The sequence below is a fragment of the Kogia breviceps genome, chromosome 9 (assembly GCF_026419965.1).
Source record: "Kogia breviceps isolate mKogBre1 chromosome 9, mKogBre1 haplotype 1, whole genome shotgun sequence".
In the NCBI taxonomy this organism is placed as follows: Eukaryota; Metazoa; Chordata; class Mammalia; order Artiodactyla; family Physeteridae; genus Kogia; species Kogia breviceps.
This window is the reverse complement of record NC_081318.1, coordinates 13,726,768-13,747,144: the sequence shown is the minus strand read 5'-3', so window position 1 is coordinate 13,747,144 and position 20,377 is coordinate 13,726,768. Positions and strand designations below refer to the sequence as shown.

At 43.8% G+C, this 20,377-nt stretch overlaps 1 protein-coding gene across 4 annotated transcripts in view; it reads right to left on the bottom strand.

Moving 5' to 3' along the window:
* The window catches only part of SLC37A3 (solute carrier family 37 member 3), a 90,164-nt gene that overhangs the window by 11,849 nt on the left and 57,938 nt on the right, over positions 1-20,377 (bottom strand). For 2 of the 4 annotated variants that reach the window (XR_010842059.1, XM_067041995.1), the window contains one exon: positions 2,798-2,915. Coding sequence is in view for 3 of the 4 variants with exons in the window: in XM_067041995.1 (XP_066898096.1) it covers positions 2,798-2,915 (118 nt within the window). In the remaining variant the exon portion in view is untranslated. Of the gene's footprint in view, positions 1-2,797; positions 2,916-12,660; positions 13,834-20,377 lie in introns of those variants that run through there. The other 2 variants (XM_067041996.1, XM_067041997.1) reach the window with 1 other exon arrangement.

The following is a 20,377-nucleotide window of genomic DNA, read 5'->3' as shown; positions in this document are numbered from 1 at the left end:
CCTTCCAAAAAATCACAGTTGCCAGCTTACTCTGTTATGTCAAAAATTTTAAGATAACAGAATATCCTAAAAAGAGACAAACACAAAGAAACACCAACGTAAAATGTTATCTTAAGATACCACACTGCATTTTCATTTTTAGATTGTAAACACTGCATACAAGTAAAAGAGGATATATAATGTGTATATAGTATACATTTTAAAAAGTAGTAATAAAATACACAGCCATGAACCCGCCACTAGTAGAAAATACGGAATACTCCTAACACTTTGGAAGGCCCTGAGTGGCCCCCTCTTCCTCTCCTGTTTCCAGAGAATACCACCTCCTTAGTACTTAGTAATCGTTTCCTATCTTTTCTTTATATTTTACTACCTACATCTCTCTCCCTGAACAAGGCATTGATTAGTTTTGCTTGGCTTTACTGCTTCTATGAAAGGAATCATATTGTGTGTGACTTGCTTTTTTTCCACTCAAAAGCATGGTTTTTCTTGATATAAGTTTGGCGTTTGGGCATCTATATTCTGCAGAGTTTTACAGAGGAATTGGGAAGTCCAATTCACTTACACAGCGGTCAAGGCTGACAATCCAGTTTCGCCCTTGCACGTGGACAGAAAGGGAGCCAGGCTCCCAACACCCTCAGCGTGCTCTTTGGGGTAAGCCGGGGGCTTCTATGGGCCAGACAGGCCAGGGTCTCTAATGTGGGCTGCAGGGGCTGGACATTGGCTGGTCACTTTACTCGAGTGGCATAACTCCTAGGCTCTGATCACCACCCAGCACTCAGAAAATCCTCCGCAAAGGTGCTGAGAGCAGGCAACTTTCACAGCCCACCCAAGTATGGGCTGGTCGTGGAAACCACACTCTGTCTGTTAATAACCTGCTAGGTTAACATCCCTGCACCCCATCTCCTTCACCGCAGGTAAGGATAGGACCAGGAAACTTTCCTCAGACCTCTGGATCTCTCTAAGAAAAGATCCTGAAGATACCAGCCCCTAGTAATGCAAACTCTCATGCCCTACACAAGACCAAAGGAGTCAAAATTTTGCATCTTAATAAAATATCCAGGTGACTTGTATGCACATTCAAGTTTGAGAAGCACTGGCCTAGATCCTTCATTGTGTGTGTGTGTGGGGGGGGGGTTGTGTGTGTGTGTGTGTGTGTGTGTGTGTGTGTTTAAGTGAACATTTTTATTGAAGTACAACACATATAAAAGAGTGCTAAGTCTGGGAAAAGAATCTGAAAAAGAATAGATATGTGTACGTGTATAATTGAATCACTATGCTGTACACCTGAAACTAACACAACATTGTAAATCAACTAGACTCCAATATGAAATAAAATTTTTTTTAAAAAAAAAGAGGTGAGGGAGATTAAGAGGTACAAACTTCCAGGTGCAAAATAAATGAGTCGTGGGTATGAAATGTACAGGGTGGGGAATACAGTCAAAAACTTTGTAATATATTTGTATGCTGATTGATAGTATCTAGACTTATCGTGGTGATCATTTTGAAACGTATAGAAATATTGAATCACTATGTTGTGTAACGGGAACTAACATAGCATTGCAGGTCAACTGTACTTCAAAAACAAACAAACAAACTCGTAGAAAAAGAGATCAGATTTGTGGTTACCAGTGGCAGGGGATGCGGAGGGGGGAATTGGATAAAGGCAGTCAAAAGGTACAAAATTTCAGTTATAAGATAAATAAAAATCAGGGATGAAACGTATAACATGATAAATATAATGAACACTGCTGTGTGTTATATTTGATAAGAGTGTAAATCCTAAGAGTTCTCATCACATGGAAAAAATTTTTTTCTATTTCTTCAATTTTGTATCCATATGAGATGACGGATGTTCACTAAACTTATTGTGAAATCATTTCATGATGTGTGCTGTACACAAACTTCTACTTGCGGTATGTCGATTATATCTCAACAAAACTGGACGAAAAAAAATGCTAAGTCGTAGGAGTATCATTTGATGAACTATCTATCACAAAGTGAATCCACTGGTATACCCAGCACCCAGGTCAAGAAACAACATTGCCAGCACCCTAGAAGCCCTCTTTCCCACATACCCTCCCTAAACAAACCCCCGCTCACCAAAGGTAACCAGAACTCCAGTTACTAATAGCATAGATGAATATGGGCCATATGTGTTCTCCATGTAAGTGGAATCATCTTGTATGTATTCTTTTGTGTCTGGCTTCTTTTGTTCAACGTTATGTTTGCGAGATTCTAAATCCTTCACTAGGAACCCCAGCTCTCCACTGTGTACTTACACACTGTATACTGGTAGCTCTCCGGGTTCCTGCATCTCTCATCTCCAGAAAACTGTCATAATGGGAAATGAAACCCCTTTATTCAAATAAATATTTATTGAGCATCCAGACTATGCCAGGGATTGTGTTAGGGGCGGAACCCCAAAGTGTGTTGCCAAACTGAGACTTCTGTTTCAATGAGGCAGCTTGCCTGGGTAGTTTGGGGGTGGGGTGGAAGATTCACACCGGTATGTGACTTCAAACTTTGAAAGAAATTTATTACCTGCCCTAAAAAACACCCCAAACTACAGCTTAGCACACAGTTACCAAGTAGCAGTGGGGCTTCTCACTTAAGTCTTTTGAATGCATCATAAAATCTAGGTCCCATACGTTTCTGGCCCAGTTATTTCTATTTTTCTGCAAATGTGCTTTGGCGAATATTGGGATTCTCCCAGCTGAAGGTTCTAACTCTTTCAAAAAACTTTTGGCACTCGTGCTTCGGGGCCTTCAGAAATAAATTATGTGCAGATACTCACCCCTGGTTTCCCTGGGGACACTTGTGGTTCTTAAATCCTCTTTTCTAGTTAGTTCACCCCAAGCATTGCTATGAGACCAACAGTCAGTCACCTTCTGTCTGGGCGTCAGTTTTCTCGTCTGCAAAAAGAAGGAAGTGTACTACATCAGAGGTGTTTAATCGAAATCTACTAGGGAATTTGCTAGGGAATCCACTAATCCCTGGAAATGACATGGAAGATTGTGAATGGGTGTGTTTTTGGTGGAAGAGACTCCGGAATACAACAACTGCCCCCGCACCAAATTAAACACCGTCACGTGGTCCCCAACAACCATTTTAGCACTTAATATTCTGCAATCATGTGGCTCCCTGTGTCAACAGAAGGGCTTGATTTTTGCTTAGTGGCTGGCTCCGGCTGAATCTTAAAAAGAAAAGATGGCCTTGCTTTTTAGCTTCTGTAGATTTTTCTGCCTTAACAGAAAGGATACTGTAAAATTGCAGGGCCACACAGTAGCATCTCTCTCTGATCTCTACAGGTGAGATAACATCAAGGGTCCGTTCCTTTAAAACAGCCTGGGCCTGAATTGAGTCCCTTTTTTAATATGACCTCAATCTGGGTCCTATTGTATGTAGCTGGCTTGTTTCCTAAACGCTGTTATCTACTGTAACCCTCGGAACACACTGGTGGGTCTGGCTCTCATAACCAAATAGATGTGAACATACCAAGAGACTCTCTGAGCAGTTCAACAGCCCCATTTTCTGTACACAGAGAAAGGGCTCTGCAGCAGCCCTGCATGGTGGTTTGCCTGCCCAGGCCGGGGCTGACCTGTCACCTGAGCAAGGGGCTGAAACAGAACACTTCCTATCTCTCCAAGGCCAGAGCTCCTTATTTCACACATAATAAGATGAGGTTACACGTTCCCTCTGTGTGGCTGGTTCCCCTGGCAGTGCCCTAGCAACAATGTAAGCCCAAAGTTTTCATTACAAACTGCCTCGGTCGGTATAAGAGACCGTCCTGTATTCCTTACGTGGAGCAAGACACGCGGACTCGTAAACAGTGTTCTTAATCGTTACATCGCTTTCACTGCAGACCAAAGAGGTGATTTCAGAGCTCATCCTCTTCCTACAAATATCCTTTTCTGCTCACAGTTATGTAAAGAAGTAGAGCCACATTTTCAATCCCTGCTGCTCCAAGTGTGGGCCCTGGACCAGTAGCATCAGGCTCACATGGGGGCTCGTTAGAAATGTGAAATTCTTGGCCCTAGCCCAGACCCACTGGACCAGGATCGGCATTTTAACCAGCTCTCCTCATTGGGCTGTTGCTTGGCCTGAAGGAGGCTGGGAATTTCTGGTCTCCTATAAGACATCACCAACCCTTTCCTTCACTCTGTCTGCACAGAGTTTTCAGCAATTTCTAGAACACGCTCTTCCCTGCGTCTTTTGAGAAGAGGGGGATGCAAAACAAGCCAAAGAAATTACAATGCGAACACACTGAGGTGCTTCTTGTTAAAAGAAATATAGAGAAACCAAAAATACCAATAGAAAACAATAACTAACCAAGAGGTCAGAAACACACACTAGAAAGGAGGAAAACAATAAATAACCAAGAGGTCAGAAACACACACTAGAAAAGAAGGTAGCAATCATTTTAATGTGAGACTTAATGGCAGTTTTCAGGAATTTAACAGGTATACATACGTCGAGGTGACAGTGTCTTTTCCACCTCCACTGAGAACATGACATAAAAGGAATAGACTCAAATCATAGCAAGAGTGCAAAGCAACTTTGACTTGTTGGGGCTATTAGACTCTGATCTAAACTAACAAAGGAAATAACGGGCTCGCCTCGGAAGATCTTTTTTAAAGGATAGTTAAAAAAATATTCCCCCGGTTCTATTGTGGGTTAGGTGAGCTTCTGACTGGATGTCAGGGGTGAGTCTATGGAGCCTTTCAATCCAGTTATAAAAAGCTCCTAGGACCTCAGTCCCAGGCCCTTCTAGTGGTACAATTAATTCTATCGCATTAAATATTGCTTGTGGTAAGTGAACCATCAATGGACTCCGAGCCTTTCTGTTATTCATGTTTCTGTGCTTTCAAGAAAAGGCATCTTCTTACAGAGCCTTCTGTAAACAGACTTTCTACAAATTGTGTACAGTATATTAACTGCACCATAGGGGAAGGGAGAAACGAGCTTTACTGTAAAACTGAGAACCTTTTGTAAATCGGATTTTTAAAAGCTAGGTGGAAGAGCCCACCCAAGGTAGGAGAATGAATTAGTCTCATACACAGTACAGAAAGTCAGCGTGGCTGGCAGGTACCCAGTGCACATAAAGCTGTGAGCACAGTGCCTCGCCCTGAGGACACAGGCAATACGTGGATGCTCTTAAAATATCACTATCGGCCTTGTATGGATACTGCTATTGGCTTAACCTCCGCTTGAGCACAGGGGCCGGGGCACCAGGGATCAAGGTTTCATCCCATGCTCACCAGTCTCTTCATCTCAGCCCAGGAGCCCACAGTGGTTCGCATCTGAGCTCCAGACCAGCGGCCAAGTTCGCCCTGGCTGTCGTCTCCCTGTACCTGGGTCAGGCAGCCTCCTCCCTCCGTCTCCTCCAAAGAGCATCAGCTCCCTCTTGCTTAGGCCTTTCCCACTCCCCCAAGAGCAATGAGATGAAAACAAATGGGTTGAAAATCACTCGTATCAACTGGATCCGAAATCCAGGTTGAAGATGGCTGTGGAGAACGTGATGGAGCCCAAAGCCCAGCTCCTTCTCCTCTTACCTCTATTCCCTCCAACGCCCTCTGCAAAGTCACCAACAGTCCGTGGCCCACACAGTTCATGAGCACGGAGGAGACTGCCCTGCCTCCACGAAACTCTTCAAACGAGCAAGTATCTGGAACTTCACGGCAATTATCAGATATCTGAGTTACTAGAATATATTATATATGTTTTAAGAACCATTTAAGATGGAGGTCTGATGTTATTGCTTTTGGCCAAAGGCCAGAGTCAGATTACAGAGCAGGGAACAGCACAATGCAATCCTCAGTTAGAGCCGGAGTGAATAACATTTCAGAGGAAATTTCAAAGGAGGAATGATTTCTGGGTCAATTTAACTGTAGAGTCTAAAATAACTTCAGCAGCCGACTCAAAAGATAAACTCTAAAAGTGCTGTGTGTGTCTGTGTCAGAGAGGAGGAAACGGACCTTTTCTAAGCTATATCTCAAGTGCATACTGGTTAGAATTATCCCCAAGAACATTCTGGTGAAAGGATGGACTGGAAGAGTCTCGATGTGTCACTCATCAGTCAAGGCTGCCGAGTGGGAAACGGGTCCCAGAAAAGGCTTGTCTCGGTTTAGGAAAGATAAAGCTGGCCGGGGAAGGGATGCATTTTGCTCAAGTCTAGTCATTGCCAACACTGCGTCCACTGTGGCCTGCCTGTGGGGCAGCTGACGCCCCAGCTGTAGAGACATGCACTGATGAGAACCTTCTGCTTATTCTGCCTTGTGCCCTTGCATGGGTTGAACTGTGTCTCTCTGACCCCCCAAAAGACATGTTGGGTTCCTAACCCCTGCTCCCTGTGAACATGGCCTTATTTGGAAACAGGGTCTTTGCAGAGGCCAAGTTAAAATGCGGTCACATTCAGTGAGGGGGGTGTCCTTGGGAATAGGGAAAACAGAGTTGGAAACAGACAGACACACAGAGGGAAGATCACATGACGAGAGGCGGGGGGAAGGTCACGTGACAGCAGAGGCAGCGATTGGAGGGGTGCGTCTGTAAGCCAGGAACCCCAAGGACTACCAGCTAGAGAAGGCAAGGAAGGATCCTCCCCTAGAGCCTCAGAGAGAGCCTGGCTCCGCTGACACCTTGATTTGAAACTTCTAAGCCTTCAGAATTATGAGGGAATACATTTCTGTGGTTTTAAGCCCGCCGGTTTGGGGAACTTTGTACAGCAGCCCTAGGAAACTAACACATCCCCAAAGCGCTCTGGCCTCTCCGCCAGGTAAAACCCTCACCCCTCCTCATGCACATGGGTACACATGCCTGGGACCCCACGGAGTCCTCAGTCACAGCTCTCCACATGGAGCTCCCCAGACAAACACAGACATATTTTGTATGTAACTATGGAATTGCAGATGTCTTAGACTTTTTTTTAAACTTTTATTACAGGAAAAATGTTTTTCACATTCACAAAAATAGAGCAGTATAATAAACTCCACGTGCCCATGCTACAGCCCCAACAATTATCCACATTTTGTCCATTTTACTTCATCCAACTCCCACCCAAGTTTATTTTGCATGGAAGGATGCCTGGGGCATTTTAAAGCAAACTCAACACATCATTCCAGGTCACGTGTAAATGCTTTAGTCTAAAATACTTTAGAAAAAAAATTTTTTTTGGTCATCTTTGAGTACTGTGTACTTTATTAGCTATGTAAAAGGAATGAATAGCATTTTATGTCTGGGTCCTCTGATTCTTTTCTATTTTTTTGCAGTTCAGTGATTTCTAATATATTCACAGTTGTACAACCATCACTATGATCCAGTTTTAGAACATTTTCATCACCCCCAGAAAGAAACCCTGTACCAGTGAGCAGTCACTCCTTACTCCCCTACCCCCCAGCCCCAGACAACTACTAAGCTACTTTATATCTCTATAGATTTGCCTACTGTGAACATTTCATATAAATGGAATCATCACACACATAGTCTCGTATCTGACTTATTTCACTTGGCATAATGTTTACAAGATGCATCTATGTTATAGCATGTACCAATAGTTCATTCCTTTTTCTGGCTGAGTAATATTCCATTGCATGGATATACTGTATTTTGTTTATCCATTCACTAGTTGATGGAAATTTGGGTTGCTTCCAATTTTGGGCTATTATGAATAATGGTGCAATGAACACTTGTGTACAAGTTTTTGGGTGGACATATGTTTGTATTTCTCTTGCTAATTTACCTAAGAGTAGAATTGCTGGATCACATGGTAACTCTATTTTAACATTTTAAGGAACCACCTAACTGTTTTCCAAAGTGGCTACACCATTTACAACCCTACCAGCAATGGACGAGGGTTCCAGTTTCTCCATAAATTCTCCAACATTTGTTATTGTCATTAAAAAAAAATTAGTATAGCCATCCTAGTGAGTATGAAGTGGTAGGTATCTCATTGTGGTTTTGATTTTCATTTCTCCAATAACTAATGATGTTAAACCTTTTCAGGTGCTTGGTATAACTTCTTTGGAGAAATATCTCTTCAGATTCTTCACTTACTTTTTTTAAAATTAATTAATTTATTTTTGGCTGTGTTGGGTCTTCGTTGCTGTGCATGGGCTTTCTCTAGTTGCGGCAAGTGGGGTCTACTCTTCACTGCAGTGCACGGGCTTCTCATTGTGGTGGCTTCTCTTGTAGTAGGCTCAGTAGTTGTGGCTCACGGACTCTAGAGCACAGGCTCAGTAGTTGTGGCACACGGGCTTAGTTGCTCCACGGCATATGGGATCTTCCTGGACCAGGGCTCGAACTCATGTCCCCTGCATTGGCAGGCGGACCCCTAACCACTGCGCCACCAGGGAAGCCCTCTTTGCTTATTTTTTAATTGGGTTATTTGTCTTTTTACTGTTGAGTTGTCAGAGCTCTTTATATATTCTGGATGTAACTTCCTTATTAGATTTATGATTTGCAAATATGGTCTCCCATTCTGTGAGCTTTTTCATTTTCTCAATGGTGTCCTTTGAAACACAAAAGTTTTCAATTTGATGAAGTCCAATTTATTTATTTTCTTCTTCTGTTGCTTCTCCTTTATGTAAGAAACCACTGCCTGACTCAAAGATTTACTCCTATGCTTTCTTCTAGGGTTTTATGATTTTTGCTCTTACATTTACGTGACAATCTTTCTTAATTGAAACATAGTTGAGTTACAATAGTGTATTAGTTTCAGGTGTACAGCAAAGTGATTCAGTTATATATATATATATATATATATATTTTTTTTTTTTTTTTTTTTTTTTTTTTTTTTTTGCGGTACGCGGGCCTCTCACTGTTGTGGCCTCTCCCATTGCAGAGCACAGGCTCCAGACACACAGGCTCAGCGGCCATGGCTCACAGGCCCAGCTGTTCTGCAGCATGTGGGTCTTCCCGGACCGGGGCACGAACCCATGTCCCCTTCATCGGCAGGCAGATTCTCAACCACTGCGCCACTAGGGAAGCCCCAGTTATATATATTTTTTCAGATTATTTTTCATTATAGGTTATTACAAGATATTGAATATAGTTCCCTGTACTATACAGTAAATCCTCGTTGCTTATCTGTTTTACATATAATAGTTCATCTCTGTTAATCCCATGTTCCTAATTTATCCCTCCCCTCTCCCTTTCCCCTTTGGTAAACATAAATTTGTTTTCTATGTCTGTGAGTCTATTTCTGTTTTGTAAATAAGTTCATTTGCATCATTTTTTAATATTCCACATATAAGTGATATCATATGATGTTTGTCTTTCTCTGTCTGACTTACTTCACTTAGTAAGATATTCTCTAGGTCCATCCATGTTGCTGCAAATGGCATTATTTCATTCTTTTTTATGGCTGAGTAATACTCCATTGTTTATACATACCACATCTTCTTAAACCAACTGTCTGTTCACGGACACTTAGGTTGTTTCCATGTCTTGGCTACTATAAATAGTGCTCCTCTGAACACTGGGGTACTTGTATCTTTTCAAATTAGAGTTATCATCTTTTTCAGATATATGCCCAGGAGTGGGATTGCTGGATCATATGGTAGCTCTATTTTTGTTTTTTTAAGGAAACTCCATCCTGTTTTCCATAGTGGCTGCACTACTTTACAGTGATCTATTTTGAGTTATTTTTTGTATATGATGTGAGGTAGGGGTCCAAATTTATTCTCTTGCATATGGGTACAGATATTACTCTTTAATTCTATTTCTTATTAACTTGTTCTATGATACTGTACCTCAGTTTTCCATAAAACATCTTTTAGATGATTTTCTTCAGACTACAGCCTAGAGTGATAAAAAAAGAAAACCCTCATGAAGAAATATTTTAAATGAGGAAGTGGTTAGCCCTTCCTGCATTGCCTGTAATCTATAATTCATTTCCCCAATTTTAGACTTTTTCCCCTTTCTTATAACATGCCATAATGCAGTCTAGCACTTGCTTTACTCAGTCATAACTACAAATTAGTTCTGCCCTAAACCTCAGCTGTTCAATTTTTAAAATTCAATATATATATATGTATAACTGATTCACTTTGCTGTACAGCAGAAACTAATACAACATTGTCAGCTATACACCAAAAAAATTAATTTAAAATATTTTAAAACGAAAATTCAATATAATTAAGACTTTGGGTATAAACAATGTGCCAGTCAGTTCTGGTAAATCAGAGATAAAAAAACAGGTACTCTGCCCTCAGATAATTACAGCCTAGATGGGGAGAGGAACAGCATGTACACAAAAAAATAACACGGAGTGAGTATGAACACAGGAGGGAAATAGTGTCTGTATGGGAGGGTTGGGAAGGCACAGTGAAGGGAGGGGACAACAGCAAAGTCTTAGAACTAGGCCCAGACAGGGGGTGCCAACATCTGATGCCAGCTGGGTAAGGACCTTGTTGAATCGAGACCAGACATCTCATCTATAGTGACTGCTCCCCACTCATCCCCAGCAGATCATATTGCTACAGAGACGTGGACCCAGGAGAGCCAGACTTTCTCATTTTTTTCAAGAGAAATTAGAAAAAAATCTGATTTTATGTGTAATTCCTCATTTTTAAAAGTCATTAAGTAATTTGAATTTTTTTATTTTTATTTTTTTTTTGGTATGCAGGCCTCTCACTGTTGTGGCCTCTCCCATTGCGGAGCACAGGCTCCGGACACGCAGGCTCAGCGGCCATGGCTCACGGGCCCAGCCACTCCGCAGCATGTGGGATCTTCCCGGACCGGGGCACGAACCCACGTCCCCCGCATCGGCAGGCGGATTCTCAACCACTGCGCCACCAGGGAAGCCCAAGTAATTTGAATTTTAAAAACTCTACACTGGGTTCCTCAAAAAGCTAAATATAGAATTACCATGATTCAGCTATTCTATCCCTAGGTTATACCCAGAAAAATTGAAAACAGGGACTCAGACAGATATTTTTATGCCAGTGTTCACTGCAGCATTATTCACAATAACTAAAAGGTGGAAACAACCCAAGTGTCCATCAACAGATAAACAGATAAATAAAATGTGGTACAGCCACACCATGGGATGTTAATCAGCTATAAAAAGGAGTGAAGTATTGGTACTTAATATAACACAGATGAAGCTTGAAAATGTTATACTAAGTGAAATAAACCAGACACAAAAGCACAAATATTATATGATTCCACTCATATGAAATATATAGAAGAGGCAAATTCATAGACAGAAAGTAGATAAGAGGTTACCAGGGGCTGGGGAGTTATTGCTTAATGGTTATAGAGTTTCTGTTTGGGGTGATGAAAACATTTTAGAAAAAGACAGTGGTGATGGTTGCACAACATTGTGAATGTAATTTATGCCACTGAATTGTACACTTAAAAATGGTTGAAATGGGGACTTCCCTGGTGGTGCAGTGGTTAAGAATCCGCCTGCCGATGCCGGGGACACAGTTTCAAGCCCTGGTCCGGGAAGATCCCACATGCCACGGAGCAACTAAGCCCGTGCACCACAACTACTGAGCCTGCGCTCTAGAGCCCATGAGCCACAACTACTGAAGCCTGTGCACCTAGAGTGCATGTTCCACAACAAGAGAAGCCACCGCAATGAGAAGCCCGCACATGGCAACAAAGAGTAGCCCCTGCTTGCCACAACTAGAGAAAGCCTGCGCACAGCAACAGAAACCCAATGCAGCCAAATAAATAAATAAATTTATAAAAAATAAAATAAAATGAGCTTGGTAGATTTAAAAAAAAAAAAAGAAAGAAATTCAGAGGGGAGATAACACCTGGTCATGGGAATATCTAAAGGATTCATGAAGGTAATGGAACTTGAGCTGAGTTTTGAAAGACAGGTAAGAAGGCGAGGCTGCTCCAGAAGAAGTAGCTTGAGTCAAGGTTTAGAGGAAGAACAACAGAGGGTATATTTTAGTATGGAGTCCAGTCCAAGTAGAGAGGTAGCTGGAAAGGTAGGAGGGGACCAGGAACAGGACGCCATGATTGCTAAATCAACAATTTTCCATTTAATTTTGAGCAGAAGAACGAAGTTCTCCAAGTTGTCCCTGAGATTGATTAGCTGGGCATTGGTACACAAAATATGTTGAAAAGAGGAGACAGAGGCCCCTAAACAGCCAGGTGAGAGATCAGGAAGGTCTGGACCTGACTAGTGGCCATAGGATGGGAATGAAGGAGCGAGGGGGGACAGGAAGGGGGCTCCTTGGAGGGTAATGCATAGAAGCCGATGGTCGTAAGTGGAGAGGGAGGGTCAGGATGGGGCAGAAGATGGTGGCACATTATTTCGGGTATAGATGATTTGCAATTCATTTAACAGTGAAGATGAAGAGAGAGGGTTGTAGGCTGAGGGGAAAGGTTTTGTGGCATCATTTTGATTCGTGGTTTTTGTCTGTGTTTTTAGGTTAGGAGAGACTGAAGGAATAGAAAGAATTGGTGCCCTGTGGGAGACTGGAGATTAGAGAAAGAAAGAAGAGTGAAGTGATGGGGCAGAAAAGAGAAGAGGAAGCAGGGTGGTGAGACCTGGCACAGGGTCAGGATGATGCAGACAGAAGCAAAGGGGGAAAGGGTGCGAGAAAGCAAAGAGACCATTTTTTTTTAATATATACATTTAACTCTTTGCTTTTGGGATGAATAAACATATTTTTTTGAATTTCATTTCATTTATTTTTTATACAGCAGGTTATTAGTTATTTATTTTATACATACTAGTGTATATATGTCCATCCCAATCTCCCAGTTCATCCCATCACCACCCCCGCTTTCCCCCCTTGGTGTCCATACCTCTGTTCTCTACATCTGTGTCTCTATTTCTGCCCTGCAAACCAGTTCATCTGTACCATTTTTCTAGGTTCCACATATATGCGTTAATATACAATATTTGTTTTTCTCTTTCTGACTTACATCACTCTGTATGACGGTCTCTAGGTCCATCCATGTCTCTACAAATGACCCAATTTCATTCCTTTTTATGGCTGAGTAATATTCCATCGTATATATGTACCACATCTTCTTTATCCATTCGAAGAGACAACTTTTTAGTGGAGAAGAAGGAAGATGGCTCCACACTTATCAGTAAGATAAGAAATGAAGTCATCTGGACTTCAGGAGACGGGCCAGGAGTGATTCTGATGGTTCAACAAGGGCACATCTACTGCAGAAGGTGACACAGGGAGCCACGAGAGGAGGAATTAAATGGTTGCCGTGTGTCACTGGGGCCCAGCTGAGGCTGGAGAGCACACACATGCAGCAAACTCACCTGGTGGCCCAGCCATCAATGCCTGACACTCTAAGGGGGAGAGAGGGAAAAGCTATGGCATTGAGAGGGTGGTTCTAAGTATGCTTAAGATTCGTGTAATAAAAATCCAAGGAGTGAGGCCTTCTTGGATCATAGAAAGCACATTTTTGAAATGGTCAACTAGGGGGTTTTCTGAGCTTTGCAAAGAAACAAGAGAAGGCAGCCTAGACTGGGAGAATGAGAGATCCAGGGCCTGAAGGTCATGGTGAGTGGAGCGGAGAAAGACAGAAAGAGGTTGTGGTCCTAAAATGTTTTGAACATTGTTGTAACCTCTTAGACCAAATATGTTAATATGTAGTGACATTAGTGGTGCATGTTGAGGAAGACTTTCAAGGCTGTGTCCAGGCTCAGCTGGACTCCGTGCCTTGGCCATAAACTAGTGATGTCTGTCAAAGGCAAGGGAAAGGAGAGGAGAGTCAGATCATAGCCTGTCAATCCTGTGAAACGTGGTCAGAGAGATTTTTGAGCGCAAGAGGTTGGAGGAGGAACAGTCCCACGTGATTACGAAGTGCAATAAGCCTGATGTCCTCATGGGTGACTGCAGCGTCCTGAAAAAGGAGGCACTATAGTTAGGAAGTCTAGAAAACGAGAAGGGTGGGACGTTTGGGTGGTCAGTAACATGGACATTCAATTCCTTGGCAGTGATGGCAGTAAAGAGGGTGGGACACTATCAGTCCTGCACTGAACTCACTAGGGAAGAGGGAGAACTTCTTGAAGTCGGTAGATGGGACATGGTGACGACAGGTGGTAAAATCAGGGAATCCAGCACACAGCAAGTGCTCACTAATTACTTGTCGAATGAAGGGAAGCATCTCTGGGGAGCAAGGAGTATACCATTCCCTTCTCCTGCCCTACAAGCCACGGAACTGACAAGAAAAGGAGCCACTTGTTGGCAAATGGCACAATCAGGAGAAACACAGGTGGGCGCCAGCAGGAGTGGGTCTGGGAAGGTGGGGACAGCGCCGGAGGAGCTGAGCCCTGAGGGACTGTAGAGGGCAGGCTGCTCCCAGGACTTAGAATAAATTCCAGATGATACAGGCACCGCTCTAGGAAAGAGCATGTGGATAATTCAAGGAAACCCATTCCCGCTTTAATAAAACAACTCAGAGCACAGGTCTTCCTGGGGGTGGCTTCATCTCATCTCTGACGTGAAAGAAGCTTCCTGAAAAGAGAGCAGTGTGATAGAAACCAAACAGGACTTCCCTGGTGGCGCAGTGGTTAAGAATCCGCCCGCCAATGCAGGGGACACGGGTTAGAGCCCTGGTCCGGGAAGATCCCACACGCCGCGGAGCAACTAAGCCCGTGCGCCACAACTCCTGAGCCTGTGCTCTAGAGCCTGTGAGCCACAACTACTGAAGCCCACGTGCCTAGAGCCCGTGCTCCGCAACAAGGGAAGCCACCACAATGAGAAGCCCGCGCGCCGCAACTAGAGGAAGCCCATGCACAGCAACAAAGACCCAACGGAGCCAAAAATAAATAAATAAATTTATTTTAAAAAAACCAAAAGAAATCAAACGTAGATCAGGGGTCTAGTCCCAGCTGTGCTAACCAAGCCTATGCCCTTTGGAATAAATGCCAAATGACCTCATTCATTTATTCATTCATTCACTTACAGTGCCTCAGTGTCCTCACTTTACAGTGGGCCTCAATCTCTGTCCTACCCATTTCATGACATTGATCTAAAGATAAAAATGAAAGCGACTTCAAAACACTTCACATTTAAGTGCCCCAAGTTGCCTCATTGAAATGAATTTTAGATAACTATCCCTTGTGCTTTAAAATATTGTGTAATGTGTTGGAAATAAATGGGTCATCTGCCAGGGCTTACAATTAGCTGGGACCCAGAGACCCAGTCATGTTCACTACAAGCGGTGACCCCACAAAAGTGAAGTGTTTTTCACACGCAACCTCCTCCTGTTTCCTATCCTCGCGCAGGGTATAATCCACACAGCCCCCAGCGCTTCATCCCGTCCAGCTCTTTTCGTAAACAAAATCCCTTGGATATTTTGTTACTAAAGCCGCCTTCTCTTCAGAGTGTGTATGCCACGCAGCCACAAGGAAGGGAAAATAGAAAACCTCTAGGGCTTCCCTGGTGGCGCAGTGGCTGAGAATCCGCCTGTCAGTGCAGGGGACACGGGTTCAATCCCTGGTCTGGGAAGATCCCGCATGCCGCGGAGCAACTAAGCCCGTGCGCCACAACTACTGAGCCTGCGCTCTAGAGCCCGTGAGCCACAACTACTGAAGCCCACATGCCTAGAGCCTGTGCTCCGCAACAAGAGAAGCCACCGCAATGAGAAGCCCGCGCACCGCAACGAAGAGTAGCCCCCGCTCGCTGTAACCAGAGAAAGCCCGCGCGCAGCAATGATGACCCAACACAGCCAGAAACAATAAATTAATAAAAATAAAATAATGAAATACATAAATTGATTTAAAAACCTCTAAAAGAGTAAATTATCATTCTCGCCCAGACAGTGCTATGTCATTCTAGACAAGCCACCGAAACTAGCTGTGTCTGCATTGCCATAAGGTGTCATGGAACGAGTCTGGTGACAGACACACGCAGAGCTGGAAGCGAGGAGCTCCCGCTGTGAAGAAGGAACAGGGACACTTCAGTTTTAACTTGAGTGGATCCAAGAAAATCAGTGCTGGGAAAGTGGCAAAGAGGAAAGTGACCTGCTACAAAAGTGAAGCGGGACACACAGCAAGAGCCTTGCATTGAGGAGAGAACGAGAGCTCGGCTGAAGGAGATCCTGAGACCCCCAGGGCCTGTCTCGGGTCGACCAGACGACGAAGCATGCATTTTTAAGCATTACATGGCATTAGGATGATTTTTCAACGAGCGATTCTGCTGCGGGTCAAAGGGGAACAAAGGTGTTGAACTGCGGGCCTGGGTCCACACTGGGGGATTGGAGTGGAGAACGCTGGGCTATTCTCTCCATTAGGACCAGGATAGGGGAGGCCCAGCCAAGAGACGTGGATGCACCTGGTCGAAAACCATCCTGAGAAGGAAAAATCCAACAGCTGTGATTTCAGAAATACATATAATTCTTACCGAGCAAAGGGACAGAGAAAAGAACGAAGAGAAGAGAGTGGGACAGAGCAAGAGAACAGAACGCCCATCCAATTGGAGAGGGGCAGGACATCACAAAGAGGACGACTGCAGGGTCAGCGTAGGAGTACTGTTCAGCTCAAGGGGGCAAAGTGGCCCCGATTTTAGACAGGCCCCTAAACTACCCTCTCTTCCAAATATCAGGATTCCTCTTCTTCTCCAAATTTCCCTAGGGCTTAGCGCAGACGGGAGCAGGAAACCCTTCAGGAAGGAACCGTCCAGAACAGGCACCCTCTCCTCACTGGCACGGCCTCCCCTGCATCACGGGCCTCCCCTCTGCTCCTAGCCCAGCGAGACCGGGGAGGACACAGAATCGCAGTCAGGGAGGAAGCCGCGGGAGGCCGGACTCACCCTGTGCTCAGCCGCTTGGACCACGAGTGGGCAGGCCTGCGTGTCATGAATCACTGAGAGCCTGACTGCTATTCTGAGCGCTGCCAAGGACACGGATCCACTTGCTGGCACCCTGGCACCCTTCACAGTTTCTCTCCTTCCCTGTCTGGCTGCCAGGAGACAAGTGCTGTAGCAACTGACTTTTTTTCATTTTTTTAAAGCCCAAGACAGAAACTGTCTAGTGCTTTCTATTCTTCCTGCATCCCTTCTCAGTTCCTGGAAATCACCGTAGGAGACTAGGACAGAGAGCCACCTCCGTCCAAGCCCAGCTGAGGTGGCCTTGCTGAGAAGCCGTTCCAGGGAGGAGCAGGGGAGGGCAGGGAATACCTTGTAGAATTTCCCAAATGAATCACCTGGCTATTTATTTTGACTGAAAGTGCCCAAGAAGTATGTAAATTTAAGTTCTAAATTCTACAAGGAAAAATCAGACTGGTACCTACAGCTCTATATAACTGCACAGCACTTGGATTAATTTCTCCATCTTTCTAGCTCCCATGCAGCCCATGATGACTTACATCCATGCAAGCCATATAAAGAGTTAAGTGCTGTATAGACTCTACCAAACTCACCAAATGCTATGGGACTCAGTTACCAGGAATTTAAATAAGAAAGAGTCTTTGTAACGTCCTCATACTACTCTGTATTAATTTATAAGATCCACAGGGGAAAGTCAGTTGTCCTTCATCCTCTCACCACGGCCTGTGTCACAGACCTTCGGGGATGGGCATTTGGAAAAGCAAAGCTCATGCTTCAGGAAGATGAGAAATGTAGGATATTCCCCAACAAATATTTATTGGATATGAGGGAGGGCACCGTGGGTGTTACAGAGATGAAGGAGGCACCCTCAAGGAGAGTAAATCTCGTAGGAGAGATATGTACACAAATCATTTCACACAAGCACAAAGTAACTAAACATAGAGTTACCATATGATCTAGCAATCCTACTCCCGGGCATATATCCGGAAAAAATGAAAACTCTAACTCAAAAAGATACATGCAGCACCCCAATGCTCACCGCAGCACTATTTACAAGAGCCAAGACATGGAAGCAACCTGAATGTCCATGAACAGATGAATGGATAAAGAAGATGTGGTATATTGGGAATTCCCTGGTGGTCCAGTGTTCAGGACTCTGTGCTTCCATTTCAAGGGGCACGGGTTCAATCCCTAGTCAGGGAACTAAGATCCCACAAGCCATGCAGTGTGGCCCCCAAAAAAGATATGGTGTATATATATACAATGGAATATGACTCAGACATAAAAAAGAATGAAATAATGCCATCTGCAGCAAGACGGGTGGACCTAGAGAGTATCTTACTGAGTGAAGTCAGACAGAGAAAAGACAAATATCATATGATAGCACTTATATGTGGAATCTTAAAAAATGATACAAATGAACTTATTTACAAAACAGAAACAGACTCACAGACTTAGAGAAGTAACTTATGGTTACCAAGGGGGAAGGGTGGGGGGAAGGGATAGTTCAGGAGTTTGGGACTGACATGCATGCACTGCTATAATTAAAATGGATAACCAACAAGGACCTACTGTAAAACACAGAGAACTCTGCTCAATATTACATAACAACCTAAATGGGAAAATAATTTGAAAAAGGATACATGTATATGTATAACTGAATCACTTTGCTGTACACCTGAAACTATCACAACATTGTTAATTAACTATACTCCAATATAAAGTAAAAAGTTAAAAACAAAACAAAACAGAAATAGACTCAGACATAGAAAACAAACTTATGCTTACCAAAGGGGATAGTGATTGGTGGAGGGATAGGGGGGTGGGAGAGATAACTTAGGAACATGGGATTAACAGATACACACTACTACATATAAGCTAGATAAACAACAAGGACCTACTGTATAGCACAGGGAACTATATTCAATACCTTATAATAACCTATAATGGAAAAGAACCTGATAAACTGTATGAGTGTGTATGTGTGTGTGTATACATATATATATAACAGAATCACATTTCTGTACATACAAAACATTGCAAATCACCTATACTTCAATAAAATAAATAAATAAGTAAAAAGTAAGCACAAAGTCCTACAGGATATGAGGAAGGAGAATTATCTGGTTTGATGAAACTCAGGCAAGATTCATGAACTGTGCCTTGGAGAACAACAGTTCCCAAAAGGGAAGACACAGGGGTAATGCCAAAGGTGCAGAAAACTGTCTCAGCTTTCAGCAAGGATGTAGGGAGACAGAGCTGGAGAGGCACACTCGGCTTCGACGTGCAGCGCCTTAACGACAAGCTTGCAAGCTCAGCTTGATCCAGTGGGTGTGCAGATCTCAATGAAGATCCTCAACAGGGTGAGAGTCGGGATGGATCAAAAGGGAGAGAAATCAGAGAACTACTGTCCTAGTTCAGGTGGGAGTAATGAAGGCCTGAAGGATGGCGGTAACAGTGGGGATGTACAGCGTTACAGAGGTGAGTAAACAGAGCCTGAATTTTCACTGGATGTGAGGAAATGAGAGAGAGAGAGAGAGATACGTCAAAATGACTCTGGAAGGGCTTCCCCCATGGTGCAGTGGTTAAGAATCCACCTGCCAATGCAGGGGACACGGGTTCAAGCCCTGGTCTGGGAAGATCCCACATGCCACGGAGCAACTAAGACCGTGGGCCACAACTACTGAGACTGCGTGCTGCAACTACTGAAGCCCACGTGCCTAGAGCCCGTGCTCCACAACAAGGGAAGCCACCGCAATGAGAAGCCTGCACACTGCAACGAAGAGTAGCCCCAGCTTGCTGCAAATAGAGAAAACCCGCGTGCAGCAACAAAGACGCAACGCAGGCCACAGGAAAAAAAAAAAAAAAAAAAGACTCCAGGAAACTAGGAACCACCGGAGATAGATGTGCTTTTTCCACTAGAGAAGATGAATTTATAAGCCAGAGTGGTTGAGGAAGTGACAGTGCCATTAAAAGGCCTATGGATATGAGGAGGAGGAAGATTTGGGGGATGGTTCCCCCTTGCGAGGGCTAAGAGGCCATGTAGATGCCCAGAACACAGTCAAAAATACTTAGAGATGAGGGTGAAGAGAGAGATCTGGGGGTCATCTGCATGGGGGTAACAGTGGGAACTGTGGGATGCAGCAAAGAAAAGCATTCTGAAGGTAGAACCAAAGGAAGACCTACATTTACAGAATGGAAAAAACAGAAACAAAATGGGTTAAAGCAAAAAGGGTAAGTATTTACTGAGTCCCAACCACATGCCTGTGCTCAGAGATTTGCATATACGGTTATCTGTGAAGCATTTTTCCCATTTTACAGATGAGGAAACTGAATCTCAGGTAATCCACCAATCAACCCAGATGCCACATCAGAAACCCAAGAATCATTCTCTCAAAATCCACCTCCACATCTCACAGTCAACTGCAACGTGCCTTTTGTTTTTTAAATAAATTTATTTTATTTATTTATTTTTGGCTGCGTTGGGTCTTCATTGCTGCACACGGGTTGTCTCTAGTTGCGGTGCGCAGGGGCTATTCTTCATTGTGGTCGCAGGCTTCTCATTGCCGTGGCTTCTCTTGCTGTGGCTCGCGGGCTCTAGAGCGCAGGCTCAGTAG